General features: G+C 41.1%; 3 protein-coding genes across 5 annotated transcripts in view; 1 reads left to right on the forward strand and 2 right to left on the reverse strand.

Moving 5' to 3' along the window:
- The window catches only part of LOC110989452 (putative ammonium transporter 3), a 24835-nt gene extending 16405 nt beyond the window's left edge, over positions 1 to 8430 (reverse strand). For all 3 annotated transcript variants that reach the window (XM_022253837.2, XM_022253835.2, XM_022253836.2), the window contains exon 1: positions 6702 to 8430. The gene's annotated coding sequence lies outside the window, so the exon portion shown is untranslated. The remainder of the gene's footprint in view (positions 1 to 6701) is intronic.
- A 140-nt stretch (positions 8431 to 8570) lies between these two features.
- LOC110989454 (splicing factor U2AF 26 kDa subunit-like) lies at positions 8571 to 18398 on the reverse strand. Its single transcript, XM_022253840.2, has 5 exons — positions 18062 to 18398; positions 14973 to 15127; positions 14300 to 14451; positions 11183 to 11316; positions 8571 to 9851 (listed from the first exon to the last, which is right to left on the reverse strand). The coding sequence occupies exons 1-5, from the start codon at positions 18103 to 18105 to the stop codon at positions 9638 to 9640; spliced, it is 699 nt and encodes a 232-aa protein (XP_022109532.1). The 5' UTR covers positions 18106 to 18398; the 3' UTR covers positions 8571 to 9637.
- Positions 18399 to 18581: 183 nt separating this feature from the next.
- On the forward strand, positions 18582 to 23619 carry LOC110989467 (gamma-secretase subunit PEN-2-like). Its single transcript, XM_022253861.2, has 4 exons — positions 18582 to 18730; positions 19602 to 19677; positions 20279 to 20383; positions 21070 to 23619. The coding sequence occupies exons 2-4, from the start codon at positions 19617 to 19619 to the stop codon at positions 21207 to 21209; spliced, it is 306 nt and encodes a 101-aa protein (XP_022109553.2). The 5' UTR covers positions 18582 to 18730; positions 19602 to 19616; the 3' UTR covers positions 21210 to 23619.
- Positions 23620 to 26438: the final 2819 nt, after the last annotated feature.

Genomic DNA, 26438 nt, shown 5'->3' on the forward strand with positions numbered 1-26438 from the left:
TCTTGGGTCTCCCTTGTTATTTTATGTAGCTGCGTGTACTGTTACTGCGAGGCTAGCGCTGTTACGAAAGCGTGAGTACCAGACCACGTTGCCCCCGGCCTTGTATGTTGCAGGCCAGCAAACAGGTCCCAAATTGACTGCGCGGACCGAATCACGATTAGTAGGCTGTCAAATTCTCTGCTGTCAGAGCCTTTCATTGCACGTGGACTGGGTGATTTGTTTTAAACAAGGTGGAGGAAATCCAGCGGCAGGACTGCCAGCTTATTTTGAAAATATCGGACGAAACGGGGCCCTTTAAATGGCTATACTTTGCAATGGAGTGTAGGCATCCATTTTCAAAATGGCGATGGGCCTCATGACTGTTTTGAGGGATGATTTTCTCTGGAGAGAAATATCTTCAAAGTCATCGGTAAGGACAATGAAAGATGAGAAAATGAGCTTTAATTTGACGTGTCTTGAACACTTGTGAAACATATAATTTTCCTGATTTTTTAAAGTGAGGATATTTGTCACTGTTGTCTAAAGCAGCTTATTTACTGGTCTTTACCCTGCAGGCAACAATCCTTCGATGTCCAAGGTCGCCTGTCCTGTAGCAAGGACATGTAAATAATTGAAACTATTCAAAATAATAATTATACCGAAAGCCAATTCATCAAAGTCGACAAGTGTATTCATGGTTTGTTCATCAAGCAACAATTATTGTACAGGGGAGGCACTGTTCGTCCTTTTTCTGTTCATATGGAGCTATCAGAACATGATTGAGTTCAATGCTTTGAATGCTTCGTCTGAGGTGCCGATATCCTGATGATGTGAGTGATTAAACGTTTAACTTTGCTGAGCAAATCACATTCCTGGCTCACAAGGTGGATAGGTCCTTTGATAATCCTTTCCCTTTTTACAATGATGTTTTAATCCATCAGAGTGTCTTACATGGAGGTTGTTTTCTATGGACAGACAAATCCTCTGTAGAATTTTTCCTGAATAGCTGCTTGTGTGACTGGTTTAATCAGTTAATGCAAACGTGCAAACAGGGCGCTGCTCACTTGTTTTGCCCCCCGGGTCTGGATCCGGCCTTGTCTACTGCGCCATCTCGTTGGGCCTTGTGAGGCTAGTACCAGACCAATCAGAATGCATGAATTCAGTATTTGTATTTCGTTCATACTCTGCTAGTCGAAAGGTAATTAACAGATGTAAAACGGATTTCTTTGGGTGTCTGTATGCGGTATCTAAGACAATAAAACTAATTCCACATAATGTTTGCCCAAACCTTGGGCAAGTTTAGTAATTTTCGTCATGCAATTCTTAACAAACCAGCTTTCCCATTTACACAGTGTCAAGTTCCAGACTTAACTAGAAACCATCACAATATAAAACGACATGAAAAATTCTCAAGTTTCACATTTTGCAGGTTTGAAATCCGGAATAAAAAAGTCCAGCTCAGCTTTCCTCTTTAAAACACGATTTTGAGTTTTGGAATTCAGCGCCTTTTTTGTAAGTACTAAATCACATTGGTTGGAAACAGTACAGAAACTGTTCCGAAGTAAATATTACATCGATATGTAAATGCAAATACAGAATTGAAATCTTTGCCAGCCACGACCTGCATTTACGAATGGCTCTCTGCCGGGCTTAATTGCAGCCAGGAAAGAGTAATCATGTTCACACGATATCAATGTAAGATACCGTAAATAGAAAAGAGACGCATACTTAAGATACTGGGACCGCTATCGTCCGTTTAGTGATGTATTCAAGGGTTTTTGCATTAGCGCCGACTCTTAGATGATAAATGACAGCCTTTAATAAGTACGGGGCACGGGAAAAAACCGTTTCATCACCGACATCGTGACTTCCTTTCGATTGGCGACGGTGGGTAACGGCGGCACGCGGTGCTGAAACTGTGCCCTACGTGCCGCTTCACCAGTTTGGGGATTTTTCATGAAAGTTAATGTCTATATTTAGGGGCAGGTCGATCGGGCCACATGCCCAACTGCAAACATCGAGGTTGTTCAGTTCAGACTCTGCAGTATCCATATCGGTCGTTTTAACTTCCCTGCTGTTTCACCGCAGAGTCCGGGAGGCTATATACATTGAACTAATCCGATTAGACGCATTAACTGCGCTGGCACCGCACTCCGCGCATATTCTTCAGCTTGGCGCGCGCGTGAATTTAGCAAATCAAGACATCCTATTGGTCGAAGAGGCATGTAACGCGCGCGTACCACCTAACCACGAGCGCTTTGCCAAGGTTTTAATTCTGCACTATCGATGCTCTACAAAGGTGCACTGTTCAATTACGCCGTGTATTTCTATTCAGAACTTCTATTTTACCCTCCTATAGTTCATTGTAAAAACCACTGGGCGTCATTAACCAAACTGGGCGGACTACTTTTAGGAAGGGATGTACAATTTTGTAATGGTTTTACTTTACATTTTATGGCCTTTTTGTTTGTTGACGCTAATGTCAGAGCGTTTTACTCGGTTTTGGAAGTAGAGGAAAATGAAATATCACCCAAATCGCCTTTATTCAATTTTTTCAAAGTATATGAAAAATATAATGATTTTGTAATTTCCAACCCTTAAGCCTTTTGTTTTTTCGTGGCAAACATGGCCTACCATATCGTACATGGACTTCACGTCTGAATGAAGTTCGTCCAGGGCTGATATAAGTTTTACTTTTTAAACCCATTTAAATCCATGTGTATCTTATGTCCACTGGTGACTTCACTGAGAGAAAGGTGTTGGATTTTTAACCAAAGTATGCAGCAGTGTTGACAGTGTGGTGTTTCAATTGCAGAGTGGTACTTTAAAACACTTTGTGATTTTTTTCTCCTCTGTGGGTTTTGTACAAGTAGTAATAGGCTAGTTTGGTTCTACAGTATACTACTAGGAAACATACGTGTAGCATTCTGGCACAGTATTCTATATGCAAATATTTTAACTCAAACCCCCTAGGGTGTAACTATGTAAAATCAAATTGAAATCGGAGTATTCGGGACTATTAGAGTTAATGTATGTGTATTGTTCATGTTCCTCGGTCCGGCAGTACCGCCCTTGGGGTATCTATTTCTTCTTCCGTGATTTGTTTGGCTTTGTGATGGGCGGCGGGGATTCAGGAGCATTTTCCAGAGGTCTTTAGTTAAAAAAAATCCCCCCGGCTCCCTAAAAAACAGAGAATTTAAAAATCAGCATTGACGATGTTCTCAATATTCCCCAAACTCAAATTTGGGCCAGTAATCCATCATTTTAATCTTTTCCCAGTAATTCATGAAACCAGACATTTGTGGATACAGTGCTTAAAACGTTCACTATTTACCCCTAATTCTGCAATCCCTACGCCCTGTTTTCCCAAACGGCGGGTCATAGTTTGCAACCAGACCCCACAAAACGATTACTTAAGGCCACCTATATAAACCTACTTTGAGTAATATCATTTTAATTTTCAAAACAGGCATGCAACTGGACATTGACAAAAATCGAGGAAATTCCAATCTTTACAAGACTCTGTAAGATGTTTTATTTCAATTTTCAATGGCATGAGTGTGAAGTTAAAATGAGGAAATTGGATGCAACGAGACGTTGCATGCCTGTCTAAAGAAAACAGAAGGTGATTACGGTGTTTGATTTACGTTTTACTTTTTTATTTTTAGAAAGTACATCACAGATGTGTTTCCTTAACTCATGTAATTTGTGTGACAGTGTCTCTCATGCTGGGTGACATTCTGTGAGTGTCCACTGAGCGATACTCGTGGCTAAAATTCATTCCTTTTAGACAACTATAAAGGCTCAGCATGGAAACTGTTCTTCGTCCGTTCGACTGCATGGGCTTAATAGCACTCTACCTCCGCACCAATTCCAGTTACATGTCTATTAGACACTCGTCCATGGAGGCGAAATTGCAGCCCGCGTAAGAGGTGGTAAAGCATGACCATTTTAACGGAACAATGTGAGTGACTTTTATCGACGCTACTAAGTGGTGTGCATTGGCAACCCTCAGGACACTAGTGTGTGAAACTGCTTTTTATCAAATAAGCCTATTGTGAGGAGATACTTATTTGAATGCAGATCCTTCTTAATGGAAATGACACATTTAATATCATTTTTGCACACTTTTACTTTTTTGTACCGACTCTTAGTGACTGCGTACCCTTCTGTGTTTCACAAATCAATTTAAATTTTATTTTTACTTGAGCAAAACAATATGTATTCTTCATAATGAGCTCCGCTGCTGTATTGGTTTTGTTGATGGTAAAAATGCGATCTTACGGAGATTTTCAATATCCCCTGATCCCTTATAAAACGCAGGATCGTTGTAACAGTTTCGCTCAGATCCGGGTTTCTTGGAATGTAACGCAGATTTGCAGGTAAAGCATGAAAAAGTGCTGGTTATACAGAGAGGAGGCGAGCGCTGTTGGTGTTGATCCGAAGAGACGAACAGTTCCAATAGCAAGAGTGCTGGAGTCTCATATTAGTTTTAATTGGGAAAAATAATGGTTTGATGCTGATAAATGACAGCCACTTTGATCACAGGGGCAGAACCGTAGAAACGTCGGTCTGTTACGGACGAGTCTTCATTGCAAAAACTGTGGTGTTATTGTAACACCTAGGATGTTGTCCAGGGACTACACCAGACTAAGTGTAGGTCTCTGATTACATAGAAGGTGTTAAACCGCACATCGCTGTTTCAGATTTTGTTTCTTTCTCCCTTTTTTCAATTTTATTTGACGTTGAGGGAGGAGTTACTCCCTCACATGTGCCGGAGAAATGAAATGCAGAATCGAAACAACTCCTCGAGCTCCAGGGTTTGATGTCACTGCATGTCTTTAAAATCACAAAGCTTTTGGGGAATTAACCAGGAAGCTGCAGTCATGTACAATGCACGCGTATTGGAAAAGTATGTTTTTATCACTAACACAAGAAACACTTTCGAATATTAGAGCAAACCTTTTTCCACGTTGCGTTGAATGTCAATACTTCAGAACATAAAGTTGTTTGTCGGTACAAAAATCTGGGTTTTCAAATCAAATTGGAGTGACCGCAATAACAGTACCAGTCTGTCAATGATTTCCCATATTTCCAGGTCGTCTCGTTCCTTAGCCGTTCTCTCTTACTAAAATGAGTTTAAAACTGATCAGTGACAAAGGACCAGCCTGTAGTACTAAGTTGTTGCCATGGTTTGAGGGTAGAAATGAAATCCTTGTCTGCTGTAATGGTGCAGGGACATGCAGAGAAGTTGCGCATTTTCTAAAATCTGGATCGTCGCCAGAAGCCACATTCAAGGTACTTGTAGTCCGCGATTTAGCGCCATATTCCTTTCAAGACGGTGCAAATCTTTTTTTCTGTTACCATGCGATTTTTTGAGTCAGCTGCGTATATACGGGCTGACTTTCGGACATTATTTCAAAACAACCCTCCAGAGTTATTAATCGAATGGTAAAGGAGAATCAGTTCCACATGCATATCGTACCCGTGTTGAAGACTGGCAAAACAGGTTCTTTTACGGAGAAACAAAGAAAGCACCCTTTTCACGGTACCGTTTGGGCGAAACGGTGAATGGGTAGGCCTACGCTGGTATTGCAATGCCTTTTTTTCCTCAATACCAGCACTTCGTGCATTTTGCCAATTTACCAATCGTTGACAAAAAATTTTCTTGGGATTGAATCCGCGACATACAACTCAAGATTCAAATAATTGTTGCCAAAATCACTTCACATTATTTCAAACACGTGATAATTTTTGCCCGTTGGTGAGTGTGTACAGAGAGCACTTGCACATTGCCATATCATGGAGGCAGTTCTATGTAAATTCAGCGACAAAGAAAGGACAGATAGAGCGTCTGCTCATGCATATCACTCGAGAGTAATAGCCTTCCACCCATGATGGTGCACCGTCCAAGCATTATGTAATTAGTTACCTCGGTTGAGAGTGCAACATCGAACTTTAATCCGGTTTGCCAATCTTTGGCGTACATTTGAGGAATAATGGGCAGGGATAATGTTTACAAAGTTAAAAGCTGACGTATGTAACCATGGATTATAACCATGGGCTAACAAAAATTCTGGGGTGTTAAATTTAACACCCCCCGGTGTTATCAGGGGACTGCACAACACTTTGCACTTGTGTTAACATTTTGGTGTTATTTGGTGTTTACTTCTAACACCCCCAGTGCACCGTAACATTTCAAAGTAACGCCAGCAGTGTTAAATTAACACCATATCGTGTGGTCATCTGATAGAACAAAAAAGTGTTATTTTAACACTACAGTTTTTGCAGTGAAGGGTTAAGTTTCAGAAATAAATGAACAATACGAAATGACCTTTCCTTCCACTGATAATGATCCCCTTCTCAACTATCAAAGAATCCGAGGCAAGTCTCAATGAGTTCAAGTTTAATCTTGAAAGAAGGAAATGACAAATTTTAATACACAAAGAAAATCCACAAAGTATGACAAACATGCCAAGGAATCATAATTATACCAAAGACAAATTCCAAATACGTTTTATCCGTAATATTTCACTCCTACCGCGGCTGTAAGAAAATAGGAAAAAAGTAAATTTTAGTTCTTTTTTTCAATCTTTGAAAACCTGCAATATTTATGAAAAAGCCTTCCAGGTAGCAATGTTACAAAATTGTTAAAATTAGAAAATTAATAAGCGCTTGCATACACAATGTGCAGAAATATGAAAACAGAGGAAAAGCCTTACCACTTCTATGCTTTACAGATGAAACTTCGACATCATCACTTGATGACGGTTCTACATGTACGGATGTACATCACACGGAATATGGCAAAATAAATAAACAGCACTTTACGGCCACGGTTGAAGACAGCGACTTGAGTTCAAAGTGCGTTTATCTAGCGCATACTCTGCAAATTCAACCCCGTTCTCAATCCACTGCGATGGCCTGGTCATGGAATACTGGCACTGCTGGGGTGCGTCACAATGACATCACCAGTCGACTGTCTTCTCATTCAGCAAGAAGAGTTTAGCAGGCACTGGGCAGATTTGAAAGCATTCCGATACTCTGAGATTGACCGGTCAGCGAGGTGAAAACGCTATTTGTTACGCGGAGTTGTCTGTTCGCTGTCCGTCCACCCTCAGGTTACCGACACCACATGCACAGCGCTCGTTCCCCAGGTCTGTTTCCCCACGGGGTCTGTGGCGAATGAGCGTATGGCTCGGTTTTATTAGATTCGCGGAGTCAATTTAGGGAAGTGTCGCCCGTCCTTTGCACAGTGCGACAAGTCGGTGATGCGCTCTATACCGAGCGGCCCAAAGTCCGTTCAATTTATTCCGAAACGAGCCGGCCCCGCTCTTTGGCGGTTTGCAAATTGGATTTCATGTGGCGAACACAGATTGCACGATATGGATAAGGGAAAAACAGGCCTCACGGAAAGGGTAAAAAAGCCATCGCAGAGAAAAAAAACAAGCAAACCAAAAATTAGGAAAGTTGAAAAAGGAATCCAGAGAGCTGGAGGGAGATCCGAACCTTTATTCTCAATTCCTTATCGATCATTTACGCTCGTACGAGCCTCGAGCAGAATCCACAGAGGGCGCAATTTTCTCAGCAGCGGGCCTCCTTTGGTCCGAACTGCACTTTGCTGGTTCATGAGCGACTTAGGAAATGCACGCGTTATACGGTCGCATCACTGCCAACACAGAAAACACCCCAAGGTGGTTTTCAACAAAACGAGGGGGTGCTTCTGCTCGAGACGGATGCTATTCCTATATGTACAAATCGCATGTGAATCGGAAATCCATTAAATTTTGGTCATGTTACTATTTTACAAATGCTGTGCCAATCGTAGATTGGTCTTTTTTTAATGCTAGTAAGAGTAAGAGAGACGATGAGACAGATGACGAGCTCCATTAATTAATAAGATTTTGGAACTAGTGCAAAACAACAAGGGTTTCCAAAACACTCAATGTATGGATTTTTTTCTGATAGTTTGTCAGCATATAGTACATGTATACATATTGAAGTCTTGGATGATGATCACCAAAGGGAAAAAAAGTCCAAGAATGGGGATTTGCCATTGGATCTCTTCGCTAAAAACGTCAGTGAGGGACCAACGCAGAGCAAATAAAGGTACAAGTATTTGCATACTTAATTGTGTACGCAAGAATCGTGTTTGTGTTTTCATATGACGCAGCCCATTCACTGGCTTTTGCCGTCGGCCAACGCAAAATGAATGCATGGCTGGAAATTAGTTATTCATAAGGACCTTGTTGACGTCAGAAACATACATGTATTATTCTTTAATCTCTCGCATTGCGCACCCTGAACGCAATTTAATCAAGCGCAGTCAAAAATTGTTTTCCTGACCAATACAGAGACAACTCATCACTCATCACAATATGGTCGAACCTCGTTAATAAGAGCGCAGTAAATACAAGATCCTGCTTATAACAAGGAAATGTTAGATCCCAATCCTTTGTCTTTCATTGTTTTTATTCCTGATAATACAAGGTTCCTGTTACAAGGTAATTTGCCAAGTCCCAAGGACCTCTTATTAACGAGGTTCGACTGTATTCCCACAACCGATTAAGGATCTTTTTTAACAAACAGTATTTTTCCTCGAATTTTCACAAACAGCTTTTATTTTGGTCTACTTCAAAAACAGTTTTAATGCATACAGCGAGTCTAACTTAAAACAAAAACCATGAAAGGACTTTTTTAAGCGACAAATCAAAACAATCCCATTAATTAACAAATGTAAACTTCGCCACTTTGTGCATTCTCAATAAATTCCCCACCCCCCAAACAAATTCAAACAAAAATTAATGTTGAAGTTTTCCTGCGAGTACTTTTACATCATATCAAAGGAAACGCTCCAAGCAGAGCAAATCATAGAAACAAAGTTGGTTGCTCTTACGAGTACATTAGGTAAGCCAAAACAAAATGCTAACTACATGTTTAACTTCTACAAGACAAGATTATATACAAGACAGCTTTTTGTCTGCATTTTGCAGTGGTGTATAATTGTGTGGAAGAGCGGAGCCAAAGTGATAATGGGTAAATTTTCATTTCAGCAAATTAAGGGGATGCTACTATATGTGGACTTTTAAGGTTGAATGCTATTTACATACCAACACACCTGCCAAGTCAATGCAGCAGGAACTGAACATTAGCAAAACCGAGTCAACCTACAATAATTCACTATGACAACAGAGTATATCGAGGTAACGTCCAGCGACTAAAGATGGCACTTACAGCCAGATGCTGTGGCCGAGTGCTTTACAAACACAATCGTGGTTGAAAGCTTACATACACCGGAGCTGTTAGTGTTTAATGACAGATTTTAAGACTGTGCCAGAGCAAACCTATGTGGATTTGAAAATTTTATGCAAACGGAGCACACTCAAGTATCAAGTGTCAGTTTGTGGTGTAAGCAATTATGTCACAGATCAGTGGTCATCGTAAATACTGTCACTAGGAAATTTCCTACAAGACTGTGGATACAAAAGTAACCAAGGAATGTCCTTGTATCCAACAGCATGAGGCTTAATAATAAAAGCCAGTGTTGAGTAGTGGATTCAATATGAGCCCTACTACAAAGTTCCTCATACTTCAAAGTAGGCCTACTTCCAAAGGGGTGGACTCCTATGGATCAACATGCACTGGTGGGGGGGGACGCCTAGAAACGGCCTGAGCGTTCCCGATCCCTGGACCTATCGCGTCGACGAGGGCGTTCTCGGCTCCGGGAACGAGAACGCCCTCTTTTTTCTCGGCTACGTGAGCGGGAACGGGAGCGCCGGCTTCGCTTGCGCCGGCCGTAGAGTTCCCGTCGAAGCTCGCGGGAGATGGGCTTCAGGTGCATGAAGTTGCAGAAGCCGCCGCGGGTGCACTCCCTGAAAATTTCAAGAGAAGTCGATCAGCGCCACACTCTCCCAAAGACAGAACACAGCAGTCTGCGACTCATGGTCACAGCGTAACAATAACAGGTATTTTACAAACTGCATATATCCACTCATACGGGTGTTTAACACTTTAAAAATCTACACGCAGCTGTTTGCTACATGCCATGTCCTTGGGCAAGCCACTTTACCTTACTTGCCTACCACCAGAGCTTTATTGGAGTCCATCACAAGTCCCTGTAAGTCCATCACAAGTCCATCACAAGTCATCTGGTCTTAAGCAAATTCACAAGCTATTCAAATGAGCTGTGACCAAAGCATTCCTTTGTCATGTGCACCGTTACTTCTGACTGGCCTGGTGAAGGGACTTGTGACTAGACATGCTAGACTTGTGAAGGGACTTGTGATGGACTTAAATACAACCCTGCCTCTCACCATCTTCAGGTGTAAATGATTACATCATGAACATGATGAACATCTGAGAAATCTACAGTAGACTGGCCTCCTGTCCATCCAAAGGAAGCACAAATATTCCAAACCATGACATGGCATGAAATCCGGATATAAAAACTGCAGTTTCAAAAGAAATTTTTATCAGAAATCACCACCATTTTGACGTGCATCTAGTCAACAGTCTAGCGCACACTGACATCCTATATGCAACATCTGTCTTGTAGAGAGGTCGATGAGAAGTCCAATCTTGAGTTACTGGTGGTATAGTGACAAACGAATACGTGTTCCTTGTCACAGTTCATGTCTATAGCTTGTGACTGGTCTTGAGACAATGTGATATTGGATGGACTTGATTGCTGGACCTCAAATGCAATTCAGATGCATTCATGTCATGTGAATTAGAATTTCCATTGACAAATGCACTCTGCAGTACAGGCGATTCACAATGCAGTGCGCCACCAAGAGCTTGTCATGGAAAGGTCTTTTCGCAGTGCATTATGGGATAAATAGTCAACAAACTCTCATTCACTAACTGCGCCATGCGCAGAAAATTTGAATTTTGCGGAATGTTTATCCTGGTTGATAATTCAAAACTGCCTATTGCCAATGGGTGTTAGGTAGCCAAAATGGTTGTTTTGTGTGGTGCGGGGAATGCCTCAATCAATCAAATATCCCCAAATTATGTACACAGTGCACTTAATCGTGGCAGCATGTCGACCCTAGCCTTGAAAAGTGGCCTGTCTGTGGCAAACTCTTGGTGGCGTGCTGTATTGAGAATCGCCCATATTACAGGTGATGGGATGACAGGATTATGTTTACTGCACAGATTTCAGCTCAAAGGACAGAGCACAGTTGCCTGTTTGTATTCTTACCCCATCTCATACTGACGACAGCAGGCCTCACGGAAGTCCGTCACCGGGGACAGCTCTGCTCTGATTGGCTGACCATTAAACCATCGATTGTTGAGATCATTCACAGCGGCTTCTGCATCCTCCTCGCGCCGATACTGCAAAATGGACGGTGTAGGGTGGTTATGGGGGATTCATGAATATTCATAGATAGCTCAGGCAAGACCACACTATTTCACATGGTAGTTACCCCTGCTCATCAGGCCTCTATGCCATGGCACAAATGCCTAATGCCACACCCTGAATACGTTTGTAACTACTTCATACTGTGTAACCTTGACACATGAGTTGACTGACAGATTGACACCACGGTTATCCAATACAGGGGTCGAAATTAACAGTGGTCCGCTGGACCGGGGCCACCAAAACATTCATCGGGCCACTGCATTCTCCAAAAATGATGACCCAGTGGGACAGTGTTCATTTGAGGTACATTGTCACATTTTCAAAACTTTAATCACATTTTACGACTCGTCTTTCAGATCATCAGCACAGAACTTCTGAGTTCATGGTATAATTCTACAGTCCGCGTGGCTGCGATTGCCTGCTACAATGCGCCAGGCTTGTGTGCCACATACATGTACACACGTAGCCTGCGGCATACCATTCTGTTCATTGCACAGTCGCGCATACAGCCTGACCTGAGTACTGATATGTTGGCTGGTATCATTTTCTAACAATGCCAGTTTAACGTTATCTCCCATGGACACCAATGAAACCTTTGCAGGTCATGTCGCGTTGAGTCTGCATTGGGGCGATCGTCACAAACAAGCAATATAACCTCGAATTACCGTAAATTTGTGAACACAAAAAATACATATAGAGACAACAAATCAAGTTTTGGGAATTACGTTGTAAAATTCTTCCTGAGGTATCATGTTTTTTCGATGGGATGCTGTAAAGTTGCCTGTGTGTACATGTGTGGCGAACATGGTGAACATTACACGGTGTATTTTGACCGGGATGCATGGAATGGTTGCCACGTTACCATCAAGCCTTCTTTTTCAGTGGCGCGACGCAGTGGGAACCAGTGAAGCCTTGTTTCTTTGCATCAAGCAAAACTGCTTGTGTGTTTTCACCTCCATGACAGCAAAATGAGAAAGGAACTTGTGACACAACAGAACGAACTTTCCAAATGTTGTGAATGTAAGCAGGAAAACAAAAATTACAAGTTTTTTCAAGTGAAAAATTGTTGAGAGGTGTTTTGTGAAGACAGGAAAGACAGAGAGGATTTTTTTTGTTTGTTTTTTAAATTTTTAAATGTGTTTTTCTGTAATTATGATATAAATTTTATGGTTGCGCCAAACATTTATGATCAGTCCAATAACCAGAAGCAGAACTAGTTTTTTTGGCCTCAAAAAGTGCATTTAAATCCAGCCAGGCTGGCCAATCATCTGTTTTGGTAGAGAAGTTCCACTGACGCAAATGGACATGTGCGGTCACCGGGCCTGATCAATTTCATTACGTGTACTCAACCTGGGCCACCAAATTTTCACGAGGGCCTGTGCGGTGCACTTCCCCACTGGCCATATGGCCACCAAGGGATTGTAGTTACATGTAATTTTGACCTCTGCAATACATTTCTCTCTCAAATCCCTCCATCGTCATTCTAGCTCACCATGGCACGTTCCTCCTCAGTGTGTGCGCATGATGCTCAATCCCATCTCACAGTAGCTGGGGGGGAAGGGATCCCCCAGAACTCAGCTGTGCCGCTCTTGTTTCTTAGAATCTTGGCATGCTACGTGTACGTGTAAAGACCCTCCTTATCATTACAAATGTGAATCAGGCAAATGGTTTTGTTGTTATGGTCATTTGAAGTTCAACGCGACATACATGCTAGCCTGGGTGCACTGAGCACTGCAGTGGAAAAAATACACATTTTGGGCTGACCTGTCTTAATAAATGCACGCTGTGTGAGAACAGCATGCTCGATGTTTGAACAATTAATTTCAAAATGACCACAAAGAGTTACTCTTAAAACTCCTAAAGGCTCAACTCCTGAAGATAATACACTGCATCGATATCAGAAAAAATGTCGAGTGAGAATTGACTCTAAACCCCCCAGCTCTTATAGGGTTTACGAAACTCTTTGACACACACATAAACCATCAGATGTTCACCAATGGTTTCACACATAATGATGTCTTGGATCTTTCAGTACATACACAAGGTAACTCGGACTGATGTACTAATTGATACTAAAAGGTGACTCCACTTGACGTATTCAAACCCAAAGTTAGGGTACATTCAGACATGGAAAAATTTGATCCCAATTTAATTGATTTTGGGCAGAGTTTAGAAAAAAACTTGAGTGTGCATTATCTAAAACATGCCTCGTTCAGACATGAAAGCTCTGCTGGTACTATCAAGCATACCAAACCAAAAAGAAGCAACCAGCACATGCGTAGTTACGTGTATCCTGACAAATATCAGGAACTGTAATTTAGAAACAAGGCGGGTATACATAATGAGGTTGCGTCTCCTGCGGATACCTTGTCCACAATGTGGACATAAACGTAACTTAGTTTGCATGGTATTTGATTCATTGTGTAAGTTAAAAAAATAATTTCAGAGATGACTTAAAAACCTGAATCATTTATTGGTATTTTTAGTCAGTTCAGTATAAGTGATGAGTACATGTACATGTATGTGTCTCCAGCGAGTACACTGCATGCGCGCAAAAGATTTGCAGGTAGCCTACGCATAAGGTCAAAAAGAATAAACTACGCACAGAAATGAGGCCAGTTTTATCCACACGTTATCTTATGGTTTGTTGCTGCAGGGGGAGATTGTTATCTTTGGCGTAACATTTGCTAATCTACTGATTCTTGGGAGTCCAAATCGCACCAACTTAGTCTGAACGTATTCACCTTGACATACACTCAAGGTAGCTTACATGTACCTTGGCATGGTACTCACACTCAAGTACATGTACTGATATATCTTACCTTGATATACATGTACTTGCACTCAAGTAACTCACCCTGACACACATGTACACTCAAGGTAGCTTACCTTGGCATACTCACACTCAAGTAACTCACCTTGACATACACATACTCACACTCGCAGTAAACTCACCTTGACATAGACGTTGCCCACCAGATGATCACCTAGGTTATCGCACACATTCATCTCTTCAATCTCCCCGTACTTCTCTTCCAGCTCTGTGAAAACTTCTTCAAAGAAGTCGTCAAAGTGCTGCTGCATTTCCACATCAGAAATGTTGGAAACTAGGACAAATGTGAACAAACAGGATCCAATTGTGTTACACTCCAAAGTCCCATCAGATAGTCTTTCTTTAATTCTGATTACTGGTTTTGTCCTTACCCAACGTATACATGTATACTCAGTGCTTGTCTGAGAGCTTGCCAAAAAATCCACAGGGTTACTCGGGTGGGACTCGAACCCACAACCTCCTGCTTACCAGTGCAGGTGTTTTAACCACTCAACCACCAATCTTGCCATGGTTGGCTGGCTGGTCTGAGTCTGATGTATTTCAAGATGTATTTTTCGTTATGGATGTACATGTACTCCCTGACGCAAAGTACATGTTGAAAGTCTTTTTTTAGAGTACAGAAATCCATTACTATGCGGTACACAGAAAGGCTCTTTATGTTTATTTATCAGCCATGTTTGAGAAAACCAAGCCCTTCAGCCATGACATCAGGTAATCTCCTCTCAAAGACTAAGACGTTCAGTAACCGTGGAAACCACACAACCTGGAGGAATTCGAACGAGAAGTTCATCTTACTGTGTGATCCATCTGCGCTTTGTGCAGTGTTCTGTGGATTCTGATAGATGTTGGACAGCACTATGGTCTGACTGAACGTCGGCTTGTTGTGAAGTCGTGAGCAACGGTCACCATGGCGACAAGCTCCAATCTTGAAGTAGAAGGAACAGTTGACCCTTTGGCAGGAAAAAAATCAGACTCAAATGTAATCTTACAGGCTCATGTACATTACGTTGCCTATTAAACATTAAAACATAAAATCAAAACAAATAGAACAAAAACATAACCCCCCCACAAACAAAACGACTCTCAGTCCCCTTTTAAAAAAGTTCTGCTTCCCATTACATGGCGTCTCAGAGCAGTGGAGGTGGGTAGAGTTTTCAACACTTTTAAAACTCAGGTACATGTACATGTATTGATTCAATTCCGCAACATTTGTCAATTTGTTGAAAATAACAGCAAGAGAGGTCAGGTTGTATTTATTTTAAATGACTTGAATGTTCCGAAGAGTAAAAGAAACATTCATTTTACAATGAATGACATGGAATCTTTCGAAGACAAAATTCGAATTAAGATAAAATTATTATTTTTTACATATCCTATTTCACATCCCCCCAAAATGTATAGCCGCATCATCAAAATAGGGTAGGTGGGGAAACAGGAAGTATTTAAATACAGAGGGGGGGCTAAGCAAGCAGAATCAGAGTTTACATACCTACAAATATTTCTTGTGCAGTCTAAATGGCAAGAATGCATGCTAGAAGGCACTCGTTATTTTAATGAGAATTGAGGCTCTGCATACTGAGCGTCGACTGGTCACCAATTTTGTAGGCTGTCAGTCACTTCGCCCCATTCCCACTTCGCCCCATTCCCACTTCGCCCCATACCCACTTCGCCCCATTTCCACTATGCCCCATTGAATTTTAATCATTCTGTTCTTTAGTAACAGAGGCATACATGTAGGCCTAAAGTAGATGCAAGAAATAAAAACATTGACACTTTTGTACCCAAATAACGGTCAGAGAATCTAACTTGCAAAGACCAAAACAATGCGTCCGATTTTCCAACAGACCCAAAGTTTTTGACAAGAAGACCCTAACATTTTTATTGGCAAGCTAGAAAAACAAATTTAATAAATATAAGAAAGACAAATAAATAACTCCTGTTGTCTTTCTGTCTTCACAAACACCTCAGAATGACATTTTCCCCACTATTACGCTTGTCTCTACATATTTTCCCAGTTACACTTGCAACATTTGAAAAGCAATTTCTGTTAATTTCATGAGTTCTCTTCGTGTTTCGCTATCGCTGTGGTAAAAACACATGCTCAAAGCACTGGTTCCTGCCACGCTGCACCCATGCAAGAGAATGCATGATGGAGTGTAGCAACCAGTTTATTCATTCTGCGGCGACCGTACATGTACGTGACCTCACGCATCGAAAAAAAAAAAACATTGATGTTGCAAGATTTCTTCACGTTAATTCACAGAACTTACCGGTAGTGCCTTGTCTACAGATGTGTGTACTTTCTGTGTTCACGAGTTTAATTTTAGGTTGTTTTGCTCATACTTGAGGCGAGCTGGTTTCCAAAAAATTTCCTACTACAGCGCGCTGAGGTATATCCGATGGCCGGGTCACAGCTGTCTATCTTGACAATTATCAGAATGATGTTTACAGAATTGTGTGATGCTTTGAAATAAACTTGAAGTGGATGAGAAATAAACCCTATGCTAGTTCAACCGTATGTATTAATTCACCATGGACGATGCAGTCGACATTAATTTAGTGAATGTCGTAGAGTTTTCTACATGTATAAACTCCATGTCGTTTGTGGAACTCCTCTCTTGACCACGTTTTGAAGAAGCATGTAACACACTCGAGCACGGATGAGGCAAAGTGGAAATGGGGTGAAGTGGGGATGGGGCGAAGTGGAAATGGGGTGAAGTGGGGATGGGGCGAAGTGGAAATGGGGTGAAGTGGGGATGGGGGGAAGTGGAAATGGGGTGAAGTGGGGATGGGGCGAAGTGGAAATGGGGTGAAGTGGGGATGGGGGGAAGTGGAAATGGGGTGAAGTGGGGATGGGGGGAAGTGGAAATGGGGTGAAGTGGGGATGGGGGGAAGTGGAAATGGGGTGAAGTGGGGATGGGGGGAAGTGGAAATGGGGTGAAGTGGGGATGGGGGGAAGTGGAAATGGGGTGAAGTGGGGATGGGGCGAAGTGGTTAGGGGCGATGAGAAAATGGGGCAAAGTGACTGTGAAGCATTTTGTAAGGCTTGGTACAAATGATATGAATGCAAGTACATTGTATTTTACATTCAATTCTGTGATATCACTGAGTTCAAGAAAGGAATTCTGTATCCAGTCATCACCTTGCATTTGTATTACTTCCAGAACTGGAAGTAACCTTAAGTTGTATAGGCCATGACAGAATGGGTCCAGGAATATTCACCATGTTTTAAGACTAGATAAAATGGACCTAAATTGGGGCCTAGTGATTATTCACCAGCATGGCATGATATAATGTGGAGACTGATTGTCAAGTACCACTACCAATGTAGAAGTAGAATTATGACCAGATTACACTTTTTGGTAGTTGCTAAGGAAAATATCAATACATAGTACATGTACATGGAAATGATTACTTGATACACATGATACAGAACTCTTTCCAAACATGCCAAACATGGGTGAAAAATAGGAGATCATTAATTTGTTTGTTGGCGGTATTTGTGCAAGATTATTGCCAAAATTAATCTCGGCCTCTCCATGCAGCTTAAAATCAGCATCAAGTCGTGTGTTCCCAAACCCAGCCTAGAACTACATGTACGAGGTTCATTTAAGGAGCATAGTGGGAGCCCAGTGTGCGCTCAAGTTGGTTGCCGTATTAAATAAGTACATGTACAGTACAACGCTAGGGCGGCCTACTACGACCCCAGCGGCACATGACACATGCTTGAACTGCGGCGCTACCGCAGACAACGTATTTGGCCCGTTTACCTTAACTATCAGTGTAATAACTAAGGGAAAAACAAACCCAAGAGAGACTACACTTAAATAGTTTTCAGTCATACAGGAACAATACTTATTTCAAGACAACTTCGGTAAACTTACTTGTCTTTCTCTGTTCCAAAAATCGACGCAAGGTATTCCGCCATCTTAAAGCTGTGTGTGTTTCGACTGGCTTTACTGTCCCTCGCTTAAGTTACGATCAGGCAGAGCAATTGGATCACAATGAGTTTCTAGTGAAACTTCGAACTCATTATGCGTAAAATCGTGGTTTACTTTCAAGGAATTTTCTTGTTAGGGTGCTAAGCATAGAAAACACGATTACACTGTTATAACAGTAGAATACAGCACTGTAAATAAGGATGAAGCAGAATTTCACAAGGTAAAGAAATAATGAGTTTGCATCGTATAAACTTAAAAGAGGACATGTAGTCAGTTTATTGTTGTAAATGAAAAATTGATTGGTCTCGTTCAAGACTTCGAACATCTATTGAGGTAATCAAAATTCTCATTTGACAGATTCAGATAATTTCAAAGTACAATATTTTTTTCTTTATTCAATTTTGGTATAAATTTATTTGCTTGAGAAATTTATTTATTATTTAAAAATTTGATGAAGCCACTTGTTTGTCCATAAAAATATTTTCCGCTCAACTGCACATCCCGTGTGAGTGACATCAGCGACCACGGAAACTGGCTTTTTGTCCAAAATTCAAGCACAGTGCACAGACTTACAGTATACCTTGCTGCCTTTGATTTGTATACGTTCGGAAGGTTAGTTAAACCTTAAGGGTTTCTGTTCTCACTCAGTGATTTTTTAACTGCAGCATTGCATTCTGTGGAAATGTAAACGATTCAGTGCAGTACTATAGTATAGGGCTAGACGGCCGTGCTCGGTTAATTGTCATGACTAGTACTTCCTGTGTTCATTCCCACTTACGTCATACATTGCACATGTAGGCCTGCCTGAGTTGAACAATAACTAATATTTTGTTAAGTAAACAAAATCTTTGGAAAGTGATCCATATACGGACAACACTAATTGTCCCTTAAAATTTACTGGTTATGGGGCTTAACAGCCATCTGAAATTTAAATTGATAACATCATAGCATGTCCTAACCATGTGAACAGTAACATGCCTAAAAAGTGAAATTTTGCTCGGAAAATTCCAAAGCATTTACTAAGGAAACAGGTTTTTTCAATCAGACAGTCTCATAGTCATAGGTTTGTGCACAGGGGCATTAAGTGTTGGCCGACTCTTTCTGATTTGAAAACTATTAATATTAAAAAAACACTCAATTTTCTTACCTACCATGCCTGCATTTGTTGATCAGGCGTCTCACTGTTAGTCTAATAACCAAACTCAGCCATTGTGAGTACACTAAGATTAACAAAACGAAGTGGCTATTGTTACGGCAGCCGTAACACATCTCCCATTTTCCATCGTTGCAGCACTGAACTACATTTGCATGAAGGGGGGATGTGGAGGGACTCTGCTCTTAAGATAATCTGTTAAACCACAAATTAGAGATTGGCAGTGAACTGCAGGATGTTACCATCGTTATTTAAATAGGCCTGCATTGTACTTGAACATTAAGTATGTAGGTGGATTTCAAATGTTGTGGTATTTTCTTACGTACACAGTGGACTCAGTTCAGCATGAATCTAGATAAAGTTCCTGATGCAGACAAATTGGAATTATGTCGTAAATATTACATAGGTAAGTACACAACGTTTTCCTACGTTTTAAATAACAGCAGGCTTACATGTACATGTTTGCATGTACATGTACCTGTACAGTACCTACTGATGACATCACACTTTATTTGGCACTTTACATAGGATCCATAGGGGACCATAGTCATAAAAATTTGTCTACGGTTCTGCGAAAAGCCCAGCTATATTGAACCCTCTGTTCACCTTGCAGGACCCATGTCTTGGGGAATATAATGCCTGAGTACCCTACTGCTAAGCTCATGAATTGCACTTATAAACAGGACAATACCAAGAGGCATTGGACATGCTTGGAATTGAAAATCTAAATTATCAAAAAATTGTGACCCAAAGGCCTTCCATTCCAATATTTCTTGTTGTAGAAGTTCAAATAACATAATTTGCATGCATGACATACATGTAAATGATAACCATACATATTTCAAACCACATTAAATTTGAAAAATAAAGTTTAGAAATATGACAGAATGTTTTTCTTTGCTTCATAGCAAAACAAAAGGCAAAATAAAGTAACAAAACAAAAGAAACATGAGTATTCCACCGAATAATTCACTTCACAAGTTTACCGATTTATCATCTCTCATCAGGTGGCTTTTTTCTCTTGCCATTTCTTTGGTTCATCAACTTCATTTGGTTCTTCAAAGAAGCTTTCATCCGACCTCCCTTTGAGGAGCAAAAGCAGATGAAGAAATGTATGTATTTTAAGCAAAGTTGGTACAATCATTTACCATCATGCTGAAGTAAACAGGCAACACAAAATCATGGCAGAATATTCAGTCTTCAGTCTCTCAGTTTCCTAAGATGTGCAGCATTTTAAATCCTGTGTTTGAAGTCAAAAAGATCAGATGAAACTGTGCAACTGTTTGAACCAACATTGAGTGAAGAGTCCATCTTTCATGCATTGTACCGTTCCATTACAGCCTCGCACTGAGGACTTTTCCACGCAAAATGAAGTCTTGGTCACAGACAACATCTGAATCACTTGTTCTGTGGCTGTGGCTATCTGTTTCATGATACGCGTACATGTAAACAACAGTCTGTAGCCATAGCCTTAGATAGCAGTGCAGTGCTGTTTTGGACGTAGCCTGAGACTCAGCCCAAGTCTACAGGTACATACATGTACATGTATGTCCAACTGTGCATGGCTGTGGCTCAAATTAACACACACTTCTATGGAACTGCAGGAAGCTGCCAGTAATTATAGCGGCTACATGGATTTCCCATTGGTTTGTGGGTTGTTTACAGCCTGAGCCAAGCCAGTTTGGCTCACTGAACTGTGAACTCCAGCTCACCTACAGTTACCATATCAGTGCAAATCCTGCACTGAATCTGTCATCTCCAAATCACTAATGCCTGTGGTTGTACCTCCTTCCCTCAGATTTGATCAAGTCCTGTATAGGATCGGTCATATGGACCGCAGCTCTTGTGGCCTGGATCACGTTATTTCAGCTGAACAGAGCGAGGTGGGGCGCCACAGCAGATGCCATCTCCTTCATTATCCCCCAAGGAATTCCTTAAAACACATTTACCCCATGCTTGAACTATAATCAAGTTGATTGTTAAGAAATAAAGAAATTTTATTGCTGGCACTTCATCTGTGCAATGGTTAGTGGTTGGGCCGAACTTCTCGCCAAAGAACCTGGAGGTGACCCACAGGAGGAGAATAGGAGCAACAGGACCAGCTTCAAACCGCCATATACCAGGCAAGATATTGGACGGAGGGGTACCCCCCTTACCTGTCCAATCCCTATACACACTCTAGACTATTGTTACCTAACACATCCCCCCCTAGAAGTCTGTAAAGAATTCCTGAGATTCCGATCAAACAATGACCAAGACAAAGGCAGGGGGGTTCTCTATTGATTTCACAAGCTAAACTGAATTAAGGACATTCCTTTGTGATTGACCAAGACTGTGCGTGGTCTCCTCCTTGCCCAACAATTGGTCTTTTCTCTGGTCCTGTGATGGTCTCAACCATGGTGCTGTAAAATGTCAACAGCCCAAATTTGTTTGGCTTTATTGAATTATTATTTGGCCATCATCAGAATATTAACAAAGGCAATACCATGAAAAATGAAACAACACTGAGATGAAAATATAAATGGAGTGGGGAGGGAGACCAGTAAACAAGGCCAAAAACATTCCAAGCTGGCCAGGGAAAGCCAGAGTTTACCTAAACATTGTACCGTACATGTAGTCTGAAGACCTGCTCACCCAATCTTAAAATGCAACACCATTTTTAAATTAAAAAAGGCAAGAAAAACACTAATAAATATTTTAGATTATTTAATTCAGCTAAAAATCATCAAACTGACAAATTGCAGTCAAGAATGCATGTGTATAAACCACTCTGTAAAAAGTAAATTTTAATGAGAGAAGTACTCAAAAAGTACTCAACGGAGTAATTTTTAAATACTTTCTCATTAAACTATTTGTTATTGTCTGAATTTCTCTAATTCTGTTGTCTTTATGCATGCACTGTCCAAGGGACATGCTCTTCAGGTGTGTCCACGCACAACCTTAAACCATTTCAATATTCAGTGGACTTGGTGCTTGAAAAGCTCAAGACTACAACACTTTGGAGGACGTTATTTGTATTTGTCATCCATTTCATATCAAAACATTCATGATGCCAAATGAGGTCAACGAACAGAATGAGAGCTTTTGTCGCACTTTACAGGGCTTGTTACAATGACTTGGAGTGGACTTCAGTGGCGTTCGGAAGGGCGCAACTTGCCCCAACCGGCGGACTTTTGATTCTTTTTATTTATTTTTTCCCGTATATTTATATAAAAAAGGATATTTTTCTCCCCATTATCATGTTAATTGAGCCTGAGATTGCATTGGCGTTTTGAATTCCCCTGCCCCGAGCCAAACGCCAGATACGCTACTGGTGGACTTGCATGGTTGTGATAGAGTCCGTTCTAAACTCTACCACGTACATGTACTTGTTCATATACAAACAGTGTACATGTAGCAACATTGTGAGGCACCGGTCATTGGATGCAGTGCACGGATAGACGCTGATTGTCCCTTATTACATAATGCGTGCATGCATCCCCATCACCAGAGTGATAGACCATGAATTAGGTATTATTTAGTCAGGCAGCCGTGAAATATACTGTAATGTTATCAACTTTTGCGGTATATTCAATGATGGGACCATTGAATATACCTTAATAAGGTGGGCATGAGCATTCAGCACGCATTGAAGTCGCTATTCTTCCCAGGCCCAAAAAATGCCGTGGTTCACGCGTGCACTCGCAGTCAACGGAGTTGTAAATTATGTTGCTCTTAAATTTCACCCAGCTGAGAAAGTGAAATGTTGACGTGCCACAAGCAGTGGCGGGGGGCCGATGCCCCCCCCTTTTCGACTGGAGGCCTGCCCCTCCCCTTTTCTGCAGGACCTATAATTGGATGAGGCTTAATGGATCGACCTATTCATGACTGATATCTGATGGTCTTAACAACTGCCCTCCCCTGACTTTGAAAATTGTTCCGCCGCCGCTGGCAACAAGCCCTCATAAGTAGCCTTACCCTTCAGAAAGTTGTTAAATCCGAAATATTTTGGACACAACCGCCAACGTTTTCCCCACCCAGGCCTGAAATTTAGTTTTGGATGTGCTCTGGCTGCTAGCTGAGTCCTTGTCTCTGTGGATTTTCATATTTTTGAAAATGGAATGTCCGATTTTTAATTTTAATAATGTACAGATTTTGCTAATAACACTTAGAAATGTTATTGTAGATGAAAAGAATACGTTTTGTTGAACACATCAATTAACAGATCTACATGCTTATGCATTGCTGTTTAAATGTAAATCGTAAATTTGTGTCCGTCAATTCTTGCTTTGTCATTAAATGTATGTGTGTTTTATGTGCGGTTCCACGAATTTCTAACTAAACCCTTCCATAATAGAAAGAAGTCGGAGAGTTCGCCACTTTTGCCATTATTTCTGTTGTGCCTGGTCGCTATAAGTACATGTAAAATTAAAGCTTGTGTTCGAGGCAGAAGGATGATGTTTGGGCCATGACTGATGACCGATGATAGTGTCTAAAATATTTTTAAAAATGCTGTGTTCACAAGAAGTGACAGGGTTTCTAGCACAGGCCTTCACGCTAATTTATAGGTACATTCTAGTTTCAGTTCTGTTTAGGCTTAAAAAGTGGAGTGTGATCGATGAGACAACACTATAGACACCTGCAGGTCGTAATGCGAAGAGCACGTCAAGAGAATCAATGACATGGTTTCTGCGTCCAGTCACCCAACTATATGTGGCCGAACCATACTTGTCTGAATCTCACGTACCATGTAATTTGTCATCTTAAGACGTTAACCTGTGTGGAAGAAAAGCTAAATTATGAAGCAGCAGAGGTACATGATAAGAAATGCAGTGAGAGTAAATAGACGAGAAGAAATTTGCGTGGAAAGGAAGGGAACATGTTAAAGGACCCTCGTACTTGGTTCGGACAGTTTATTTGGCAAATAATGTGTTTTTTTAATTACCATGTGAATATATCAGGTGAGTTGTTTTTAAAAAGATCCAAGAAATACCTTCTTACAATCAGAGCTCGTTTTGACACCATCTATTTAAATTGTGTCTGATTAGTCATGCCTTAACCAAACATCTTTCTTGCAAAGGGTCACGTCACTTGACATAAATTAAAGGTGCGCTATTAAAGCCACTATAGCTGTTGACGTACATGTCCGATGGGGTTGAAACTTGGCAGAAAGCGAGAAAAGGAGTTTTAGATGTGAATATGATGGTGACGTCACCAGATGATAACTGAACCCTAGTGAGGTTATTGTGGTTGATGTGACAGGACGATATGATGGTGACGTCATCAGATGATAATTAAACCCTAGTGAGATTTACCATGGTTAATGTGACAGGACAATATGATGGTGACGTAATCAGATGATAATTAAACCCTAGTGAGGTTATCATGGTCGATGTGACAGGATTAGCTATGCCTACAGTTTTCTCCATAGATTTTTTATATGTTTTGTCCCATCATTAGTACTTTTATGAAATATTTATATCACAGTCATGAGCAAAGACTGCTTATCTGAAAGCCAAAAGAGCGCGTTTGTCTGCTGACAAACGTATCTCTAGTTTGTCTCTTTTTTAATGCCTGTACGTTCTAGTTATGAATGGTATCAAATCATACTATTTATGTACTTCAAGTGTGAATAGCTGCAGTGTGGGATGCTTGGTAACAACGATGTATCGTGTGGCTTGTTCACCACCAGCGCTCACGCATTGTACATATTTCCAGGCGTATGATACATAACCGTATATGACAACACGTTCCTTGCAGCAGACTGTATTCATGTCCCGGCTTGGATCAAAAGTGAGGTGAAGTTTTATTTTCATCACCAGAGAGTAAATATACCGGTGATAACGAGAAAGGAAATTTTTTGTTACAAGTTAATGCCAGTTTACATTGAGAATAATTTAGAATTTGTGTAAACTAACATCTCATCGTTTGAAGCCACATTTTAACCAAACTGAAAGAGAGGCTCGGTACCCAAATTGTCTGGCACCACCCCTTCTTACATGTCACTTTTATGACAGATTCGAAAACGGCTTTCTGTGAATAAGGTCTCTTTCGCCCTTGGTCAAAGAAGGTCATCAATTACACAACTGCTTGGGATACACGACGCATGTTCCTTTGGGAAAATGGTTTTCTTTCAGTCTCAAGAGGGGAGTGGTCTTCAAGTATTATGAAAGCTGCATGTGTTAAAATGTCGGACTTTCCTTTGAAACCCCCTTAAAGCAACAATAGACCTACAACATAATGACGTAATACAGTGTTTACCGCGCTGCATTGTGGGGATGTTGCAGGAACGCGTTGACGTGACACGTTAAGTGTGTAACGTATACTATATGGCGTGTGTATTGGCCTGACACGAAAAAAATATAAAAAATAATAAAAATCCCAATTATTGTCCGAAATGGTCCATGTGAACTGCTGTGTTACGTTGTATTTATCAAGCACTTAACGAACGCCAGAGCTACGTTTTTTCACTTCCAATGGACCGCAAAAGGCGACAGATTTGGATAAGTTAATTCCGTGAGAAATAAGGCCATCAAAGTGAAGTCCAAGTGGACCTCTGTATGCAGCAGTCTACATTTTGTAGGCGGAGACAAAACTTACGAGTTACCGGATCCAACGATTTTCCCGGCAAAATGAACAACGAAGAAGCTTTCCTGCTTCTGCAAACCTAAACCCACTGCCAATCTTGCAGCCAAAACAAGCTTCAAGTTCGAGTTCAATATGCAAGCGGCGGCGAACAACTAGGACCAGTACAAAAGCGAGCTTGTCTCCCGACATGCCCGAGTGTATGCAGGTAGGCCCTATGCATGCTCGGGCTGGCATGCTAACCTCGCTAAGTTAAGTTCATCAGCGTTTACAGATGAAATGGAAAAATAGGCAAAGATTTCCATTAGAAGTCACAGTTCTCCTCTGTTGTACCAGCAAAATCATGAGAAAGAGTTTTATGTAAGAAGTTCTCAAATCATGTCTGAAGAGAAAGGAAGCTTCTTCGTTGTTCATTTTGCCGGGAAACAACCTCTTCAAGTTCCCACTCACTTGTCCACGGGAAAATCGTTGGATCCTGTACATCGTACGCTTAAGTTTTGTCTCCGCCTACAAAATGTAGACTGCATACAGAGGTTCACTTGTTGACTTTGCTTTGTTACACATAACGTTTCACGTCGACGCGTTCCTGCAACATCCCCACCT

Source organism: Acanthaster planci, linkage group LG10, assembly GCF_054643075.1.
Source record: "Acanthaster planci isolate LZ-2023a linkage group LG10, COTS_SCS, whole genome shotgun sequence".
Classification (NCBI taxonomy): domain Eukaryota; kingdom Metazoa; phylum Echinodermata; class Asteroidea; order Valvatida; family Acanthasteridae; genus Acanthaster; species Acanthaster planci.